This window comes from Drosophila yakuba, chromosome X (assembly GCF_016746365.2).
Source record: "Drosophila yakuba strain Tai18E2 chromosome X, Prin_Dyak_Tai18E2_2.1, whole genome shotgun sequence".
NCBI lineage: Eukaryota > Metazoa > Arthropoda > Insecta > Diptera > Drosophilidae > Drosophila > Drosophila yakuba.
The window spans coordinates 201,052-222,289 of NC_052526.2; the positions used below are offsets into that span (position 1 = coordinate 201,052).

Genomic DNA, 21,238 nt, shown 5'->3' on the forward strand with positions numbered 1-21,238 from the left:
TTCAGGCTTACAATGCGTATTGTGATGCCACCGGTGTAGGCCCTATAAGGTTTTATCATAGGACAGCAGAAATAAATATATTAATGTTTTGGGCTTTAAGTTTAAGACTCGACAAAAATTGTGAAAAATGTGTCTAAAAATTAACAGACTATGCTGTCACTTCCTCCAAAGTGACTCCGAGATGAGGCTCCATTAAAGTACTGCTCCTTCTTTTTTGAGACACCGCCCTGAGTACCAATCCATCTGCCACTTACACTCGCCCTGTAATTTGTATACCTTTGCGGAGGGTATATCGATTTAAGCCAGAAGTTTTCTACGCAGTGGAGGAATGTTCGACCTAATAAAGTACGGATATTTATATACCAGTTCTTCCAAAACATTTAATTTCGGTTTTATTTTGATGACTATATCCTGTTGCTGTTATCATGTTTTGTTCTTGATCATAAACTGCAATTTTTCCCTTTTTAAAATATATTTTTGCTGCAAGGGTATGTGAGCTTTGGACTTGCTGAAGCTATCTTTCATTCTTGTTTTTGTTTTTTAATATAACTCCTGACCTCGAGTCGCTCCCGACAAAAAGAAATCCTGTTTACCCCGAAAAGGACCAGGTTTTAATTCTTAATTTTCAATTTTAGTCGTATTTTTTACATACATGCATGTGTGTCTTGTCGTGTCGTGGAATCCATAGCAGTTCGCTGAGTAACTTTATTAATCTGACCTCGGCGTAGCTTGAGTCACTTATGCAGACGTACATTCCGTAAAGACGATCACTTGAAATTCAATAAGTTTACAAAACTTCTGAAAAACACGAATATGGATATGCCGAGGACAACCAAAGTTGGCTGAGGATTCCTTAATAATGCATACATTCGGTTAAAAGGCACAATCACTTCCTGGTTCGTTGCACTCGCTGCAAAGAGGGAAGCTCTTACCTCTTCTTTCTGCCAATTTTGGTATTTGAACGCGATAGTCAAGTGCCGCGACTATCAGATACCCGCTACTCAGCTAAAAGAAGTGCGAAACAGATTGAGATTGATGCCACTGCCTTAGCAACCTTGCGCTGAGTAGGCGTAGGTGGAATCTGCAAATTCATCACGTAGTGGATAAATATGTGCATATTCAAAAACTTATTAACTGTGTAACAGGTATTTAAGAGTCGAGGCACCCGACTAGAACGTTCTTTATTGTTTTATGTTATTCAAATCAATTCCTTCAATTTCCTGTATCGCAAATTACAATATTTTCAGCTAATTTTTAAGTTTGGCTTCATTTTAAATTCACCAATAACCTTTACATCACCCTGAACAACGAATTAACGTGTCAGTTGAATACATCCAGTTTCTGTGCGCAAATGTCGAACTATCTGTGTATATATCTATGTATATGCGTATCCCAAACTATGTCACATCAAGCTGGTGATCTCTCTGCTTGAATTGCATAAATACTCAGTAAGCAAATGAGCAATGGTTAATCAATAAGCCCCACATATTAGATAATATTACAGTAGCGGAGGAGAAACTGGGGAAACCTGGGTGATGATCTGTTGGATAGCTTGCATACGAGCAGGCATGTTGCGTGCCCTGCTAATTGCAGTCGAAGCGGTTAAAAAAGCGGCCACTGCGGCCAAAGCGGCGAATGTGTAATGCGGTTAATCAACGACGGCGACGAATAACCGTAGGAATGAATAAACGGCCTTGAGACCAGCTGCCAACCAGTTTTGGCTTATGAAATCAGCAGCAGTTAACTGAGATCGATGCGAACATAGAGCATCCCCAAAACTGCAAGTAAATGTTGCTGGTGCACTGAGAGAAATGGATGCACTATAAGTAACGACCAATGAAGTATTAATTAGAAGTTATGTATTAAGGAAATTTTAAATAAAATAAAAACTACTACTACTATTTGTACTATTAATATTAAATCAAAATATTCTAACGGGATTCAAAAGCTTACACAGTTGTATGTGAAAATTGCATAAACATTACAAATATTCGTTTTATTGACAGTTTGTAATTATGTTAGTATGATTTTTTATTACCAGACCAGTGTAGTTCAAAATTTCCTAGTGCCCAAACGCCATTGAAAGCCAGCATCGATCGACTGACTGCAGGTGTAAATGATTTAATTTTAGCATGGTCATAACCGAAAAAAGTGTACATACATATGTATATGTATATGTATATGTATATATACATATATGATATATAGAAATGTACATACTATATCGTCACTCCTGTCCATCGTTCTTCGCTCCTCTCTCTTTCGCGCATGCAAGACCCAAGACCCCAGAGGTCTCCGATCCCCGATGTTACCGATATTTTGAGCCGAAGCTGAAGTCGAAGCTGAAGTCGAAGTCGAAGTCGAAGTCGCAGCCTCTGCCGCAGTCACTGCTTCAGTCGACGGCGGCAGAATCGCAACGGCAACGGTTTTAGATGGCTGAAGCGTTCATCATTTTGCCATTTCACGTTCAGCTAGCAGCGAAATCGAAAGTGACTGCTCCCCGAAGATCCGAAGATAAAATAAATATAGAGAGGTCTTCAAAAAAAGTTCATGGTACTGCCGCAAGATCCTCCCGGCAGGTGTATGTGTGTGTTGTTGGTGTTGTGTGTGCGTGTGCTTGTGTGTGTTGGTTGGCGGTATATAATGAGCGTAACTAGTGGCTTAAGAAGTCAAAGCCCAATCGAAAGTTGAACACGAGAAGCCGCAAAAAGCGGCAGAAAGTGCATTTTAAAAATAATTTTTTTTTCCTTATTTTTTGTATGTTTTAAAATCAAATGTTGCACCCTTACTCGAATTTTTTGTCACTAAGCTAATCAGCACTTCCTCATTTCCTCAATTAAAATACATTTTTGGCGAAAAAAAAACAAATGCAAATAACCAAAATAGTTGAACGAAACGTAATATAAAAGTGAAAAGTGAAAGTGCAACTCGAAAAAATGTCGAAAGTAAACAACAGCAAATAAACAACGATAACAACAAGAAAATATGTCCCACGTTTAAAAACACGCAAAATACAAAGTGCATTACAATTAAAGAAAAATCAATTTCCGTCATTACATTTTTTTACTTTATTTTTTTTCTTTGGTAGAAGCTGAAGCAGGCAGTTGACTTTCAAAAGTGTCATTAAAATCTATGCAAAAGCGCAGTTAACGAAAAAGTTGCTATAGCAGCATTGACAGCCACAAAAGTGAAGCCACATAGGAGCAAGAAGAACAACAATCACATCTCACAATGCTTCTCAAGGTGTAAGTACAACAAAAATGATAAAATAGGAATTTTCAGGGGAATGGGCCACAGCAAAACAATTTGAATCACCCAAGGTCAAGTTAACGATTTGTTAGTTACTGCAGGGGGTTTAATTGGCAACATAGTATGTATTGCAATATGGTTTACTTTTATTTTCTGGCAGAGAAAAGCGCTAGGTCACCACTAATATTTTGTTATACCATTGAATTTATTTATTTATTATTGCAACTAATTTTAGTTGCAAGATGAAAAGGAACACCAAATAGTATTCATTGAAACATTGGATGTTTAATATATAGGCTATATTTTAGCAAATAGTTCAAGTAGAAATTACTTATTTGCCTGCAGCGAACTGTTAACCTTGGCTAAATATAATTTTTTTATGCAAAAGATCAAGCCGGCGAGGTTAGCGATCTCTCTTTCAAAAAGGCCTTTTTGCATACATATTCACACAGATGTGTGGAAAATATGGCAAGACGTCGAAGACGCGGACTTTACATTTCATGGCTGGTATGGTATAATGCGGCTAGTTTCTATTGCAACAGTTAGTGCCGATATATCAGCTTTTTATAACTGTCTTATTACCGCTTCACTGCTTCTCGAAGACGTCAATGGCCGCCGAAGTCTAAAACACGAAACCCGAATTCCTGAATCCGAATCCGAATCTAAAGCTGAAGCTGAAGCGAAAAGCACCGGTAGACACTATATTTCCTTTCCCGTTTTTGGCCAAATGAATCGCCAAATTATAATACAAATTGCATGCCACACCCGCTAAAAGCCAAGCGAAAAATAAAGCAACAGCACTCCCTTTTCACGAATTAATAATGTTGATGGGAGTGCAGACTCATAGAAAATCCATGGGTTCATATTGGGAGCGTAGTTGGGTTCTCACAGCAAGGGATTTGTCTATAAAATTAACAAGATGGTCAAGATTGGGATTACTTCAAAATCATTTCCATTCACGGGCATTTCTTAGTATCACATTTTTTAAGTAAAAAAATGTTTTAAAATTGTCCAAACAATAACTATACATTTGAATCTCTTCAAACAACAAGTATAGACGAGAAATGCATTAAATTATTTGTGGTACTTTGCAATAATAAAAGATAATGAAGTTTTTATTGCATTAATAATATATACACATATATCGTTTTATCTGAACTTATAATAAAATATAGAAATATATAATAACATTTACTACAACAACATAACATTTAAGTAACATAAAACATAACACAAAATAACAGTTAATTCGATATCCTACTAGACTCATTAAAAGGTTATGTTTTTTTTAATCACCAACAGGAAGTTGCGGAAGTTTCTCTTTTCTTGGTAGCTAGAACTAAGCATGTTACGTATTTCTCATTGCGCTCAATGCATTTACAAATAAATAATATGTTGCGCGCATTGTCACCTCATCCATAACGTGGGCCAACCATCAAGAGACCGTCTTGTCTAAGGGGGCAACTCTGCACCCCCCTGTGCACCACCATTGCACGGCGTTGTGGCTATAATTATAACTTTTCTTGAGTCACAGACTTAAGGCTTTTGGCTATTGTTGAGCTGTCTGCTTTTGGGGCTGTTGCAATTAAAGTAAGTTGAAGTTGTCTACCTTTGCAGAAAGGTGTTGCCAGCCCAGGTTGCTGGTTGTTGCTTGCTGGTTGTTGCTTGCTAGTTGTTTGGTTGTTCGCTAGTCCCCAAAACTTGTTTGAGAAGTGAACGCCAGCAGCCAGACTTGCACACAACACAATTCAAAATGTTAAAAGTTATCGTCAAGAGCGCTCTGTTCGCGTACACAGAAAAAAAATATTCGTGGTCAGAAAGTTTTTTTTTCATTCCAATTTTTATCTGAAAGAATTCATTTTATATAGCTTGCCGTTATAAAATGCTTCGGTGTACTTCCAATTTAGTTGGATCATTGTATGACATTCTGTTTTTAAAGACTAAATTTAACATCTAGCTAGAACCGAGTCCCACAAATGATTTTCTTTAAGTTGGATTGGTTTCCCTGGCTAGAAACTGAAAAACTGAACACCGGGGAATTTCAATCTGGTTTTATCTGGTTTTGAATCGAAATGGGTTAACACCTTTTGTAGTGGAAAGCCGGTTCGCGATTCCTGCGTCTAGTTTCCTGATCGTTTTTGGACCATTTTGCGGTTTACCTTGAGTATCGCTTTCATTGCATTGCAGCGCGGATTTAAAGAGCCCAACTATTGTGCGGTGATGCCGGCGGTGCAATATAGCCAACGGTGCACGCTTCATTCGTCGGCTAGACATGATGGCCAATTCACTTTGCGTGGCTAATGAAATTGTGAAAGGTTTTCATGCCAGATCGGAGATGAGGCAGCACAGCGAAGATTGCCAGATGGGGCTTAAGCTGAATAGCTAACTTAAACCGACAAGCCGTCTTGGGTGACGGTTACACCGATCAGAAACCAGAAAGAAAGCCTTAAGAGCAAACGCTCTCTAAAGGATATAATTTTGATTCTACAGAATGTACAAAATACCACAAAATAGTTGAGTAACTTATAATTCCTTGCAATATTGCAAATTTAAACTTAAGTTCCTTTGATCTTTAATTTGGTAGGAAACACACTACCCCTGTACATTGTGGACAGATCATTTATATACTATATATGTTTTTAATGTTGAATTCATTTTTAAGAAAAATAGTTTAACATTCATTTATCATCCTTACAGTTTTCTCCTGGTCTTCCTGGCCAACCACTACTTGGTAGAGTCCGCGGATTCCCTTTCCAATATTGCCAGCGAAAGTGAACACAAATCGCTGGAGGAAAATTTACCTGCGGCGGTTCCCTTCGAAACATCACACAAACATCCGGGTGCCGTGGATTGGGAGGAGGGATTCCAAACCTCCCATAAAATAAGCATAAGGGCCGCCGATTCTGCTGACTATTCGATGAATCTGCTGCCCACTAAAGAGCGACCTGAATTGAACCCCGTTTTGAGTGCGCTTATCAACGAAGATGTTATGAAGAGCATCGAGGCTAAACGAGCTATAGAAGAAGAGGAACTGGCCGAGGTTAGGCGTGAAATTGAGCAGGCCGCCGTGTCGGAGTTGGCCCAAAAGAGGGGTTTTACCACCACCGAGGCTCCTGCCCTACTATTGACTACTTTGCCCACAGTTGGCAAGAAGCTCGATAACTTGGATGAGGATATCGTCGTGGATCCTCACGAGGATTTTATCAACCAAAATTTTGCCCTGGAGAGTGCGGGCAGTGAGAACAACAAGAAATCCCGGATAGAGATTAAAAAGGGACCCAATGGCCAGGACTACGAGTACGAGTATGTCTATTACTACGAAGAGGACGAAGAACCAAGCAAGGTTGATCCATCCGCAGAGTCCGAGACGCGCGGCAAGACTAGATACACCAATATCGAGAGGAGCACGACCGCCACTCCCAGTGGAAATAGCCTCCAGAGTGGCAAGGCCAAGGGAAGATCCTCTGATACCTCTGAAGATATCGAGGCTGAACGCCTTCCACTGATCACCCGTTTTCCCAGTCGTGGCAAGAATATCGAAGTGCCACCAACACCAGCCCTTGATTCTTTGGAAACCGCTGCCGAGCGCAAAAAGATTAGTGTTAAGCGCCCCAGTTTGGAGTTGGTTGATAGTGCCACCTTTAACACGGACGAGAAACAGACCAAGGCGGCTCGCAAGGGTGAAAACGAACTAAAGCCAGTGATTGCTATCGAACAGGAGGAGGCAGCCAGAAAGAAAGTGCAACAGGCCAAGGAGGAGCAAGCAAGGAAAGAGAAGGAGACCGAGTTGTCAGTCGATCAGGAGGATTTGGAGCAGACCACGCCGTCGATGGAGAAGGCCGCTCTAGATCTCTATGCCATATTGACCAATGAAAACCTTAACAACGAACAAACCACTGTGATTCCGGATACCATAGGCTCGGAGGGTTTTACCACTTTTGCAACAGAAACTGCCAGTACTGATGAGGATGAGGCCGGTGGCCTGACCACTCTGATTAATGAGATTTCATCGACTACCACCACCACGACGGCAGCCACAACCACTACGACTACAACAACAACGGAACCAACTACCACCACCTCCACCACTACAACAACCACGGCTGCTCCCTCTCTTTTTGGTGGCAGGAGAGCCGGCTTGAGTGGTTTGGGCGGACGTAATCGCTTTAAGTTAAACAAGGCTGAAGGTGGCACCACCACTAGCACCACTGAGGCACCGGCTACAGAAACAAACAAGACTGGTAGAAGTAAGTTTAAACCATTTACGTTATACAAATTATTTCTTCTCATTAACTATTTAACAACAAAATCGAGTAGTTTATAATTGGTAAATATTAATAGAACTATAATAATAAAACGACTATATCTTTCTCTTTGTGTTTCAAAATTAATATTAATATTGAAAATATCTTCTTTTGCAAGATCGTTTTTCGCGCCCCTCGATTGGAGGGCGTTCTCGTCCCGGAGCTCGCACCACCGCATCACCAGATGCCACTTCTACAGCTGCACCTGCCGCCGAGGAAGGGGTAGTGGTTGCCAAGGAAGTAAAGCCTGTCAGCACGTCTTTCGCACGAGGCAGACGTAAGTATTTACTTAATACATACTTTGATTTTAACTTGTAGTGTTTTATCGAATTCTTACACCAAAGGACTAGCAATTGTATGTCAAGCACACTTGAACCTTTTGGCCAGTGAGTTTGTATTGTGGGCCAAATGCAAAATACTAAAGCCGCACCAGAATTGTCACTTTTTTACTTTCACTCAAAATAAATAAATACATTTTAAAGTTGGGCATAAGGTTAAAAAAAATGCTTAAATTATTACCTTTTTAGCTCGCAACCGCTTCAACTTGCGCGTCTCAACCACCACTGCGCGACCCAGCGAGGAATCTCCTGCCGAAGATGACACCCCCGCCGAAACCCCCTCAACCACGGCAAGAAGCACATTGAGGGCTCGTCCCGGACTGGCATTACGTGGACGCAGTCGTACAACCACTACAAAGGCACCCACCAGTGCAGAGGGTGCCGAGGCGGTAGAGAGCAGCCCCACCGCTAGTTCGGAGGACGCCAAGTCCGGATCAACTTCGCCTTCTACCGGAGAACCAGTGCGTCCGTCCCGCTTTAACCTTCACCGCGCCGGTGGCAACCGCCTGCTGCCCCGTGGAAAACTGGGCAGATCGGGAGTCAGCACGGAAGCGCCCAAGGAAACGCCAGCTGCCGAGGATTCCGCCGCCGAGAGCAGCAGCCATCTGAACGACGTCAAAGAGGAGCAGACGGCCGGTGGCGAGCCTAGCGAAAAGACGAATGAGGCTGGTGATTCTACCGCCGGGTCTCCAGCGGCTCCTGTTTCCGGGTTAAATCGTCTTAGAACCCGACCACGTCTCAACGCCCTAACGCATAAGACTGATGCGGTTAAGCCCAAGGCATCCGCAGCCCCCGCCCCCGCACCAAGAAAGATTAATCCCTTGTTGGCTAAGCGACGACTCCAACTGGGAGCCACTTCCACCACAGGTAACTGACATTCCAGTTCGAAACGTGAGCCATTTGAACACATTCTTAATCAATCCACTCATCTTTACAGAGTCCCCTGCTGAGGAGGAGCATTTATCGCCGGACTCCACCGCGGAGCAGTCCGACAAAGAGGAGTCCCCCGCCGGAGGAAGCAGCGAGGCGGGCGCAGAAGGTGCCGGAAAGCCGGAGCATGAAACCACGGAAGCGACGGAGGCAACAACTAAGCAGCAGGCCCGCGGCCTGGGACTTTTGGGACAGCGTCGTCGTCTGCCGCTCCGCAAGCCCGGAACGATCCTGTAAAGCAACAAATTGCCATCTACCCGTTTGAATCCTGTAATGATTACTTGCCCAGATTTACTGCAGCATACTCCTAGAATTGGGCTGGGTGGCCCACACAAGCGATAATAACATTTAACAATTGTTTGATATATGTACTTTTTTTAAGTTTTCTACTCCTCGTACTTTACCTTCCAAAAACTCGTTAGCTTTGTACACATATGCCTTTAATTAAAATACTGATAGATGCGGATATTCTATGTAAGTAAGAGTAACCCTTACGTCATTAGAAAAAGTCACCAAAAGGAATAATATGGAGCGACCCCAGGAACGAGGAGATCTAAGCCACTCGTAGACCACTAAGCACCAAGTACCCGAAAAATAAGAAAACTATGATATGATTGCCCTCTACCCTACGAATGTGTAAAACCTAACCTTATCCCCTCCTTTCCCTCCTATCCAAATCGACGCGTGTTTAGCAGATACACTTATTATATTTTTTTTCTGAGATACAATTATAAACACAAAAACGACTTTTAACTATATATTAAATAAAAACAAAAAGGAAAAACATGATAATTTAATGAAACACTTCTTTGACTGTGATTCGGTAGGGTGTACAATTTTTTGAATATTAAAGAAGGAGAATTTCGAAAATGTGATTTTTCTTAGATTAACACCTGCTTGAAATATTTCATTCTTTGTCTCAAGCTCAGCCTTGATTACTCCAATTAAAGTTATCTACATCAGATCTTTCAACATCAACACATTTTGTTCATGCAAGCCAAATATTTATCCGGCAATACGTTATTTGTTGAGGCCATTTGAACAAAATGATGTCAAGAGTAATGGATGCAGTAAATAAATATGTACCCAATCTGCTTACATGTTCGTTAGCTTTTTATGTAGACTATAAATATGTAGGGAATCGACTAAGAACACATTAGAGTAACTGCAGCAATATGTCGAGCCGGGTGCCTATTTTTCTTGCGGTTATCTTAGTGATTATACTCATATCCAAAATAAAAGGTGAACAGCAAAGCGCCGAAAATCATTTGGAGGAAGGCAATCCTCAGCTTCAACTTATTTTGGAGACCATAAATCAACACGAGCTGCAGAGAGTAAAGGAAATGATTGAAAATGCAAAATTGGATATTGTAAAACAGCGACCCAATAGCAAGAGATTGCGATGGAATCGCAAAACGAGTTTCCCAAACCGCAAGGATCTTGGAAAATCGGAACATAGAGCATTTGTCAGTACCACCCCGACATCTCAGCAAAGCAATTCGGATTACATTAATGTAAACAATTATTTGCCCACCCCCGCTCCTTGGTGGTTTAACTAAACTTCGAATTTATTTATATGTATTTAATTTGTAACTTTTGTAGTTCTAATTAGTTGAGTACTGAGCAATACCACAATTTTTTTTGTCAATACTTTATAAGTTATTTTATTTTTAAGTGAGAGGCTTTTCATCCAAATACAGCATTTATCTCCACACCACAATCCATTCCTTGCGGAGCTTTTATTGTGGGTCCCAAGACATTTACCATAGGTCTAAAAGCTTTTAGATCAAAGTTTTTCCACCCGATTAGCCAAACTTAAGTATAATTCCATCGGATAAACGATTCGAGCTCCCTTTGCTTTTGATTTCTTCTTAATCACACCGAACCGGTAACGATCAAAACGTGGAAAACGATTGACAATTTAAACCTTAGTTTGGGGCACAATTCGCTTGCTTAAAATCGATATAGTCCGATTAATAGCAATCGATAAACGGATACAGTGGTTGCAGTGGGTCGAACGACATTTTAGCCCCCTACATTTTCTCCTTTGCACTCTTATTAGCTGAGAAACGGGTGTCTGAACTCGACTACAGCATACGCTCCTTTTTTATTTAATTATTTTGATTTAAAATATGCATTTTTTCGGACTGCCCCTGGCATTTCATTTCATTTCATTTAATGAAACTGGGTTCTACTTCTTGTTCTTAGTTTAACTCTCTTTTAATATTCGCCTGATGTAACACTGTGTGATGACCGTTTTTCAAAGGTGAGGAAGCAGAGCGTGCCCAAAACACAAGGTCAGTCGTTAAGCTTTGCTAAAAGCACCCAGCAGTTGTCCAAACAAAAATAAAAAAAGAACGCTTCAGTCGAGTTTCTCGACTATCACATGCCTCTTACACAGCTAAAGGCAGTACGACGGTGGAAGTAGGAAAGCCACTGTTTCCGAGATCTATTGCTCACTACTCTGGCCCGGACAACATTTTGAAACAAACTTGCACCAGCAGAATGGCATCACTAGTATCTTAATGTAGCTTAATCTCAGTTTTCTAGCTATTCAAGTTCCCGACGACAGACGAAGTGACTAAATCGTGTGGACATACTTTGGATCAGGAATTTATATTATTTACAGTGTCGAAAACGATACTAAATGCTTGTTACGTACTTTACATCGAATCTAATAAACCCTTTTAGTGTGCGAGTAACGGGTAGTATAATTATTTGGATTAGGCCTGTTCAGCTTCAGTTGTCAATTATTTTAAGTCGTCGTTTCTGCCTTTTACCAAGTTTTTAATTGTTCATAACAGAGGCGTAGCAATTATGCAGAGTACCTAGTTGTGAAGAGTATAAAGTTATGTCAGCATAGTCCTTTCCGTTGCCAAAAATAAAAAAAGGAAATGATATAGACTATTTTCTCAACTATTAGATACCCGTCACTAAGCTTGTGGGAGTGCCAGTATATACATATGTATATTCTTTATATGGCCGAAAACGGTTCCAACAAATCTAGTATACCCTATTATGTTACTAGTAACGGGTATAAATTATAATTAAATTTAATGCGGTAATTATAAAACTCGATAATTGTCTGTTTATTGCATTCCCTCGATTCGTAGCCCTGGACGAGTTTCTGGACATTTTCCAACAAAATTCTTAAATAATTTCTATAAATGGAAAAATAACCGTAGTTTCTTGTTTCAAACTTTATACGCTTTACTACGTCGGCTTCAACTGCAGGAAGTGTCATTATCGTCTTCCCAGAAGAGTTTCAAAATGGTTAATGATGCCATTAACCAGGAGGAAGCCAACCACAGACGGTTTGCTGTTGCGATTTAAATAGTTTTTAATTGATAACTAATTGCAGCGAGACGAGTGCCAAAACTAGACAGTGGTCGACATGGCTGTGACGTTTTCAATGCTGCAACATCAACATGGTAACATTGCAACTCTTTAGACAGTTAATTGGCAGCAACACCGACAGCGATATTAGCAGCAGCAGCAGCAGCAGCAACAGCTTTTCACCAGGAAATCAATAACAGTTTAGCCAAAACAAAATAATAAAATGAAACCGGGGTAAAAGCATTTCTCTATTTCGGAAGTAGCTAAAAATGTCAGCACAACTTCTAAAACAAAACAAATGCAAATATGGCCCAGTTTTAGTTTGTTCTAATTTTGCTAAGCGGCAAACATTGCTAGTCGGGAAATACCGAGCAAAACACCTGAGAGTTTTACTGCCAATTTGAAAGTTTGACTATAAAAGGGGGATCTAGATTAATTTCTGTACTTAGAAGTCCAACGGCAATTCAAACATGAAGGTGTTTTATCAAACTATTCTGGGACTGGCGCTTATTTTTGCCATACTAAGTTCCTCTTTGACTTACGCCACACCATTAGATGACAATAAATCGGATGAGTCTCTCCTAAGCGAAAATTCGGAATCGGATGAATCTGTGCCCAATGAAATTCAACAGGATTATCTCAATGTGGCCAACTACGTTACCCCGACTCCTCCATGGTGGTGGAACTAGAAACGGATTTACAATTTTTTTACGTTTTGTTAAATTATAGTTCCTTAATTTGGAATATATATTCTTTTAATTAATAAAGTTATTATTCAATCATATTTTTTTATATAGGGTGAAATGTTCATTAAGTATACTGAAAATGTTTTTACTAACATATTTAAATTGAAACCAATCAATTGGTAAATCAATGTTTTGACTGTTGTATCAATGTTGCGAAACTGGATGAACTAAACCAGTTAATGCAAAATGTATCATTACATTTTCTTATTTTTTCCACTGCTAATGGAAATGTTTGCCTTGAAGAGATCGTGCGATTATTAAATGATTATCGCCCGATTACCACATTGAGTGGCTTAAAATACCCATAAAAAATGCAACTGACGATGGCTTAAGATAAATAAGTCGCAGAGTCACTCATAAATTTCGAACGCAGCCCGCTGATTTATCTACTCCTCTAAGCGACTCATGGAAATACTACTAAGCTTTTTCGAACACTGATTTCTGCGCTTGCACGAGACAAGTGCAGCACCGCAATTGCAGGCAAATTATGTCTGAGGCAATGATTCCGTTTCGTGCAAGCTTACACAGAAATCAAATTACGACAACCTTTATTCAGTAAACAAACAAAGCCTTTGCTGGCATCTAATTATTCCATTTATGGTTGCAATTTTGGTCGCTGAAGTCCATTTGGGGACAGATCTCAATTTCTCTTGGTTTGGTTTAAATATAACTAGCGAGTTCTTTTTCTTTGCTGACCAATTTCAGAATTCATTGCGGCTAGTAAAAAATGATTTTGTTTTTCATAGAAATGAACGTATTGACTTGCCTTTAATTAACCCAATCACTTTACGAGTATTAAAGGCATTAAAGAGAGCATTTGCATAATAGTTTACGCGCAGTGCATGTCACGAGGACGTGTGCAATTGTGTGTAAACAGGAAGTAATTGCGGCCTTCCGAATTTGGACATGCCAAATAATCCCAGCTCGAAAGGAGGGGATCTGGCGGTCAGGGCCATGGACATTGAACTTGAAAAGAAAGCACAAAAAATGAGTAACACACAACGGAAAATGCTGTGTGTGGCGGCTAATGTTAGAGAAGTTGAGCAACGGGTTTTTCGTTTTGCAATGAAGATGGATTTCCAAACTAGGGTGGGGGGAAGAAAATGTCCAGGCTGCCATAAGTGGGGAACAAGGAAAACAAAACATGGAACGCGGGTCGGGCAATGTCATGCGGTATTTGGCTTTGCTTTCCGCCCAAGTTGAAGTGATCCTGTGTGTAAATAATGTCCAATGTTGCCGGTTGGTTGCATAAGCGTTTGGCAATTATGCCAAAGAGATCCGATGCGTATTTCTTGTTTTTTCTTTGCTTTTTTTTTGGAAGTCTGATTTGTGGCAACTTTTTTGGCCACTTAGCGCGCTCCACTTGATAATGTTGTTGTGTTTCGTGCTGGGGCAGAAAACTTGTTTCAATTATTGGGAAAAGCGCGTATAAATCATCGCCGCCAGCGCGGAGGAGCGTAAATGAAAAACTGTAGCCAAAGACAAACACAGCATCCCCCCACACAATGAAACCAGCAACTGAAAAACAAGTCAATTCGAATTAAATTATAGGTTGAACGGCTGCAGCTATCGCATCATTAATTGCGTTTTTAGTGGATACACCATTTCATTACGCAACACACACAATTAATTAATAAAACAGTACTGGTTATTTCTAGTGTCTCGTTTTATGAGCCTGCCGGTCGCAATAAACTCGAGCAGCATTAGCCGTAATTATGTGCAACATATTTTTCTATTGCCGCTGCGTGTTTGTTTATTTTTCTGTGGGTGAGCTGAGATCTAGAATGCGGGCAAGGGATCAAGTTGAACCACTTCTGAGCAACTTAAAAATTTTTGAAAGAACTTCTAGAATTTTAGAATTAGCATTGCATAAATGATAAAAGGGCCAAAAATTACAAAAGTAAAATTATAATCCAACTAGTTTTAATGGTTACATTATCTTTGAAATTATTCTTTGAACATTCGCAGAAATAAGTTCAAATTTAAACGCCAATTCTTTATTTGTATTTGATTATGTCGAAATGTTTCCCTTGTTTCGAGTGTATATTATGTGATGAGGATTAATGAAAACCACTTTATCTGCGGAGGTCGTAAAACTTATTTTTACCTATTTGCATTTTTATTATGCGTGTGGCTGGTGGTATTACTTTACTTAACTTTTGCAATTTTTTCTTTAGCAAGCAGGTGCAGTTGGGCCAAGAGAGATATGCGATCGCATTTGGTTCGAATTTTTTACATTTACTTGCGGCGATGGTCATTAGAGCATTACCCACTTAGGGCGCCCCAAAAATCCAGTTGGTTCTCAGGGACCACAATATTTCAAATACCACCTAGTGGAATTACCTAAAAGCGCTTACTTCCTTTTGCAAATCTTATGTAACAGCCAAATATATTTATGTATAGGCATGATCAAAATCACCTGCCAATAACTAGCGGAAACCAAATGTTTGACCCTCGGTAAATTGTGAATCATTGGTGCCGCCCAATCGAAATCCAATCCTAGGAAATTGAAATGGGCAAAAGTTCCAATTTAATGCTGTACGAGAAACACCTGCTTTAAATACTCTATAAAGTAAACAAAATAATTATGATCCAATTGTAATTTTTGGATTTGTTCATAAATTCCATAAATTGCTTTTACTAATATAATATATATATTAATTTCAATTATTGAAATCAACTGAAAAATAAAGATTTATATCATAAATATTTACAGACAGGTCACGTATTAAGCTTTTAGATTTTCTAATATGGATTTTCGAAAGAAATACATTTTATGCACGATCCTCCTGGCCTTAAAGTTAGCTTTTTAATAATTAGAGCATCAAATGAAGTCAACCTAATTCAATTTAATAGCAGTTATAACATTAAAATAGGTCTTAATATTTTAGGGTACTGAAAGGTATTGTAAGTGATTTCCGCACAAATCAGCGCAGTTTTAAATGTCGATGAAGGCCAAAAATCATACCAAGCCCAGCGAAAGGTGTCTGACTCAGTAAATTGGGGGATTCGAGTGTATTTATTAAACATGCGTGAAAATCAATCATGGAAGACAAAGCGCAAAGTTGCTCGATCTATGGAAACAGCATAAGCCACCTGATTACCCGAACACCGAACCACCCGAATCCGAATCCGAATCCGAATCGGAATCACTAAAACCACCGAAGTTGGCGCGCGCCTTCGTTTTCGTTTTCATTGGCCTGTCTTCGTCTTCGGAGAAAAAAAACTTCATATAAAACGTGGCCGACTTATTATGGCCACCAGTCGTTAGCGCGCCACGGTCCACAGAAGAGGATTAAAAAATATCACACAACCGAAGACTAGAAGAACCCCCAAATAGCTGAATATATAAATACATAAATATATACACTTTTTTTTTATTGCCAACACCCTTTGGCTTAAGTGTTAAGAGTGCGATTCAGCTGCGAGTTCAGTGCAATGTTCCAGGACAAAGGGTGGGTCCTTGTGACCCTGATCACCTTGGTGTCGCCGTCGTGGGCTGCTTACAAACTCCAGGAGCGATATAGTTGGAACCAACTGGACTTTGCTTTCCCGAATGCCCGATTAAAGGAGCAAGCTCTGGCTAGCGGAGATTACATTCCGCAGAATGGTCTACCTGTTGGAGTCGAGCACTTTGGCAATCGTTTATTCGTCACCGTTCCCCGCTGGCGAGATGGTAAGTTAAAGTTAAATCACCTTTTGTGGATCGAAATGAGGAGTTCTCACTAAGGGCATCATTAGCACTAACAAATTAGGTGATTGAGCAGTTGCTGGCGATTGACAGTTCATATATGGCTTCCTTGAACACATGCTGTAACAACTTTAAGTTGATTTAGATTAGGTATTCAAATAAGAGCATTTTTGTTTTAAAATTCGGATAAAAATAAAAGATAGAATGGATTTTTTTGAAAACAATATTTGTTTTGCACAAGTGATTTTTTTTTAACAATCTATTCTATTTACCATTTTTTTTTAATTTGTTGGCTTTTTTCAAATTTGTCTGAGAAATAAAAATGACAATATTTTTTGAGGGCCCTTTCTTTTAAAGGTTTTAGCGTGGTAACCTCTCATAAATCCCAACCGGATACCTTTGCGTTTTCTTAACATTTTAAACAATTAGCCGTTGTAAAATCGAATCCAATAGCGTGGCATTGGCTTTATACTGTATTAAATTGTATTATATTACCATCCGAATTGTGAAGCCTTCTTCAGGGTCGCTACATAGAAATGGAAATCGGGTCATAAACAATATCTTATTATGTTATTAGCTATTAACCAATGATTAGCTTTCAGTTGAACCAATGTGAGAGTGGCGAAATGTTTAAACACGAAGGCATTGTTCTGTGTCTCACGTTTTATTAATGACACAAATGGTTTAGCTCCGAATCTCACAAAAGTTTAAAAACAAAACTAGGAAATACGTGCCATTATTTAAAAAAGCAATGAAACCTGCAGTAAACTGTACTTTTTCAGCAATAAGATAGTATCACCCGATCGAAAAAACCAATTGCTAAGATTTATGACAATATCTTTGTATTTCGATCCGAATGAACGTTTAAGTGTTTTGGCTAGAAGATTTAAGCCTTTATACGCGTACAGATACTTTAGTACGTTTGGAAATGCTTAGATTAATAGTTATTATGCCTAGCTTACAAATGGTAAAATGGTAATCAATGATATCTAAATGATATTTCTGAGGTAACGGTATATCATTACCAATTATATCAAAATATTCTGGCCCAGCCTTGAGGTCTCTTTTAACAAAATTTCGATTGACTACCTTCAGTCAATGAAATAATAGCCCAGAAGGTCGAATCGGCAAAAAATAAAGCCCAAGTTACGGCAAACAAAACATAGTGAAAGTTGTGGCAAAGTGGAACATTTAAAGGCATGCTTCAATGACCATCGAACCAAATCAATTAGTCAAAGCAAATCGGTGGTGGCAACAACAGGTTAAAGAATACCTGAAAGTGACAGTTATAGGCTATGATTAATTGTAATTCTTATTATTTGAGCACCAATTGAGCACCAATAATGGCCCCCATTGGATAGCCTTTTCTATGAAGATTATTGCGAAAACTAGGTAATGAGCTATGGGACAAGATTACAAATTAAAATCAAGTGGGAAATATCGAAATCCAAATGGGATTCCGATCGGGAAGTTGAAACTAAAACACAGAATTTCCAACATTAATTACTTAGTCGGATAACGACTTAGCTGCACGTATTTCATACAGATTTATTAGACCACCAGCCATTCAACCAACATACCCCAGTCAATTGAGCTACTCGACAGTTGATCCACTGAGCTTTTGTCAACATTAACTACTATGACAACGATATGTGCGGCCCATTCCAAGTTGCAAGTTTATCTCAATTACAAATGAGATCACAAATAATATATGCGTTTAAGAGGCCGAAAAAACTGCTGGGAAATATTTCTTGGGAAAACGAGAGCCGCAGACAGTCGTAAAAGTGGTTTGAATTAAATTGTTGAGAATCGAAATCGGAAAATAATGATTAAAACAAAAGAAGGATGCATTATGCTTAAGGAAGTCACTGCAAGTGATGTAGGTTATATAGTATACTTTACTACACAGGAATTTGCCATTTTGCAGAAATGTAAATTTATTTTTGTTGACAGCTTGTGGTTTTCTGGTGGTGGCAATGTCGCTCGCCTGCTACAAAAGCATTACAAATTACCAGAAACAATAGATGGCTTTGAATTCCATTCACGAAGATATAAAGAAGTAAAAGAACTGGAGCGGAAATCGGTCGAAATACTGTCGATGACCACATATATATATAAGCAGCGATATATGGTATACATATTGATAATGATGTCAGACGCAGTTGCTTCAGACGGCTAATGACATCGCAAATTGCACGCAACTTGCAATAGTGCCAATTATTACTGAAGTATAGACATAAAACTTCCAGTAGTTGTACAAGTCCGAAAACAAAATGTGCCATTGGCTCGGCGGAAACCATTGCTTGTCATTAATATAAAGTTCCTTGTGTCCAAAATAATGACAAATAATTAAGTAAATAATTAAAGCCAAGCTTAAGCCATTTGTGCCTGAATAATAGTTTGGCGATGCTGATACTCCCATCTTATTTTTCAGGAATTCCAGCCACTCTGACCTATATAAACATGGACCGCAGTTTGACGGGTTCGCCGGAGCTGATTCCGTATCCGGATTGGCGCTCAAATACAGCTGGAGATTGCGCCAATAGTATTACCACCGCCTATCGCATCAAAGTGGATGAGTGTGGTCGGTTGTGGGTTTTGGACACTGGAACCGTGGGCATTGGCAATACCACCACTAATCCGTGCCCCTATGCGGTAAATGTGTTTGACTTGACCACGGATACGCGAATTCGGAGATACGAGCTTCCTGCCGTGGACACGAATCCAAACACCTTCATAGCCAACATTGCCGTGGATATAGGCAAAAATTGCGACGATGCATATGCCTATTTTGCCGATGAATTGGGCTATGGCTTGATTGCCTACTCCTGGGAACAGGACAAGTCCTGGAGATTCTCGGCTCATTCGTACTTCTTCCCGGATCCTTTAAGGGGCGATTTCAATGTCGCTGGTATTAACTTCCAATGGGGCGAGGAGGGCATATTTGGTATGTCTCTTTCGCCCATTCGATCGGACGGTTATCGTACCCTGTACTTCAGTCCGTTGGCCAGTCACCGACAGTTCGCCGTATCCACGAGGATTTTGAGGGATGAAACCAGGACGGAGGATAGCTATCATGACTTTGTTGCCTTGGACGAACGTGGTCCAAACTCCCACACCACTTCGCGTGTAATGAGCGATGATGGAATTGAGCTGTTCAATTTAATAGATCAAAATGCTGTGGGCTGCTGGCACTCATCAATGCCGTACTCACCACAATTTCATGGCATTGTGGATCGCGATGACGTTGGCTTAGTCTTTCCGGCCGATGTGAAAATTGATGAGAATAAAAACGTTTGGGTTCTATCCGATAGGATGCCCGTTTTCTTGCTGTCTGATTTGGATTATTCAGATACTAATTTCCGAATTTACACGGCACCCCTGGCCACTTTAATTGATAACACTGTATGTGATTTGAGGAATAACGCCTATGGGCCGCCAAACACAGTTTCGATACCAAAACAGACCGTTCTGCCAGTTGGTCCACCGTTATATACGAAACAATATCGACCTGTCTTGCCACAGAAACCTCAGACCAGCTGGGCTTCCTCGCCGCCTCCTCCAAGTCGCACTTACTTGCCCGCCAATTCAGGCAACGTAGTGTCCAGTATTAGTGTTTCTACAAATACTGTGGGTCCTGCAGGAGTGGAGATACCAAAGGCCTATATATTCAACCAGCACAACGGCATAAATTACGAGACAAGTGGTCCCCATCTATTTCCTACCCTTCAGCCCGCCCAACCGGCTGGGCAGGATGGTGGACTAAAAACGTATGTGAATGCCCGCCAATCTGGGTGGTGGCACCATCAGCATCAAGGTTAACATAATCCTATACACGGTACTTGGGTATATTCTCACACACACGATTGATGTATAGAATATTTAAAGACAACAACATAGGGCAACAGCGGTTAAAAAAGCACACGATGTATGAGCAAGTGACAAATCAATACTTCATCTAGTTATCTTAAGCAAAAAAATAATAAATCCACTATTTTTTTTTCAAGGTTAAGTGTGTACGCAATTTTTGATAGAGTGAAAGGGGATAAAATGTAAGTATGCGTAAACTATAATGAAATCACTATTGCCAGCGAACCCTTTAGTTTTTTGCAAGCTGGGTAAGCATCAGCGACTTGAAACTATCTCTACTTTCTTCTTTTGTGGTTGTCAGGGGTCTGGTTTATTTGGACTAGCGTACTATTACCCTTATTGGACAACTTAATCTAATCTGAGTTACTTTAAACGAATTTTCCTTAATATCTAAGTTATTTACAAAGATTTTTTTAGGTAGTTTTTAAAGGAAATGGAATACTAATATATGGTAAATAATTGAAAGGATTCATATGTAGCACGATTATGTCACCTTTTTTGCAATTTTTGATGATGATTTTTGAATTGTTGCCGAAAATCGTGTTTCTGCGATTAAAAATATGAGTATTTTGACCAGAACATTCGAACATTCGAACATTCGTTGATCTCGTAATTAAATTTCCTATCGAACTGTGTTTTCAAAAAAATATTCTATTTTTTTCAAATTTTTTGCAATTTTTGATGATACAAAAAAAGCGAAAATTTGGCCAAAAATTATTTTAACAGAGTCGGTCAAAAAGTGATTTGGTTGGTTATTAGGAGTACAAAAATGTA

The 21,238-nt window shown here is 39.7% G+C and overlaps 4 protein-coding genes and 2 long non-coding RNA genes across 10 annotated transcripts; 5 read left to right on the top strand and 1 right to left on the bottom strand.

Annotated features, from left to right (window-relative positions):
- Positions 1 to 2,461: 2,461 nt before the first annotated feature.
- LOC6523790 (mucin-5AC) lies at positions 2,462 to 9,618 on the top strand. 3 transcript variants are annotated; one of them, XM_002099629.3, is made up of 6 exons: positions 2,462 to 2,553; positions 3,089 to 3,245; positions 5,947 to 7,496; positions 7,672 to 7,830; positions 8,081 to 8,758; positions 8,829 to 9,618. In XM_002099629.3, exons 2-6 carry the CDS (start codon positions 3,232 to 3,234, stop codon positions 9,056 to 9,058), a joined length of 2,631 nt encoding a protein of 876 aa, XP_002099665.1. In that variant the 5' UTR covers positions 2,462 to 2,553; positions 3,089 to 3,231; the 3' UTR covers positions 9,059 to 9,618. The 3 variants fall into 3 exon arrangements, with proteins under 3 accessions (XP_002099665.1, XP_039229929.1, XP_039229932.1); XM_039373995.1 differs by having other exon boundaries at positions 2,472 to 2,533; XM_039373998.2 differs by having other exon boundaries at positions 2,473 to 2,553; positions 3,092 to 3,245.
- Positions 4,324 to 5,594, bottom strand: LOC120321470. 2 transcript variants are annotated; one of them, XR_005561098.2, is made up of 3 exons: positions 5,334 to 5,570; positions 4,859 to 5,273; positions 4,324 to 4,754 (listed from the first exon to the last, which is right to left on the bottom strand). It is a non-coding gene; the product is annotated as an uncharacterized LOC120321470 (long non-coding RNA). The 2 variants fall into 2 exon arrangements; XR_005561097.2 differs by having other exon boundaries at positions 4,324 to 5,273; positions 5,334 to 5,594.
- A 364-nt stretch (positions 9,619 to 9,982) lies between the features above and the next one.
- Positions 9,983 to 10,541, top strand: LOC26534945. Its single transcript, XM_015189858.2, has one exon. It carries the CDS (start codon positions 9,997 to 9,999, stop codon positions 10,378 to 10,380), a length of 384 nt encoding a protein of 127 aa, XP_015045344.1. The 5' UTR covers positions 9,983 to 9,996; the 3' UTR covers positions 10,381 to 10,541.
- A 136-nt stretch (positions 10,542 to 10,677) lies between these two features.
- LOC120321471 lies at positions 10,678 to 11,523 on the top strand. 2 transcript variants are annotated; one of them, XR_005561100.2, is made up of 2 exons: positions 10,678 to 11,118; positions 11,364 to 11,523. It is a non-coding gene; the product is annotated as an uncharacterized LOC120321471 (long non-coding RNA). The 2 variants fall into 2 exon arrangements; XR_005561099.2 differs by having other exon boundaries at positions 10,678 to 11,087.
- Positions 11,524 to 11,850: 327 nt separating this feature from the next.
- On the top strand, positions 11,851 to 12,941 carry LOC120321469. Its single transcript, XM_039374004.2, has 2 exons — positions 11,851 to 11,882; positions 12,056 to 12,941. Exon 2 carries the CDS (start codon positions 12,628 to 12,630, stop codon positions 12,844 to 12,846), a length of 219 nt encoding a protein of 72 aa, XP_039229938.1. The 5' UTR covers positions 11,851 to 11,882; positions 12,056 to 12,627; the 3' UTR covers positions 12,847 to 12,941.
- Positions 12,942 to 16,156: 3,215 nt separating this feature from the next.
- On the top strand, positions 16,157 to 20,606 carry LOC6523792 (protein yellow). Its single transcript, XM_002099631.3, has 2 exons — positions 16,157 to 16,579; positions 19,029 to 20,606. The coding sequence occupies exons 1-2, from the start codon at positions 16,342 to 16,344 to the stop codon at positions 20,414 to 20,416; spliced, it is 1,626 nt and encodes a 541-aa protein (XP_002099667.1). The 5' UTR covers positions 16,157 to 16,341; the 3' UTR covers positions 20,417 to 20,606.
- The last annotated feature ends 632 nt before the right edge of the window (positions 20,607 to 21,238 follow it).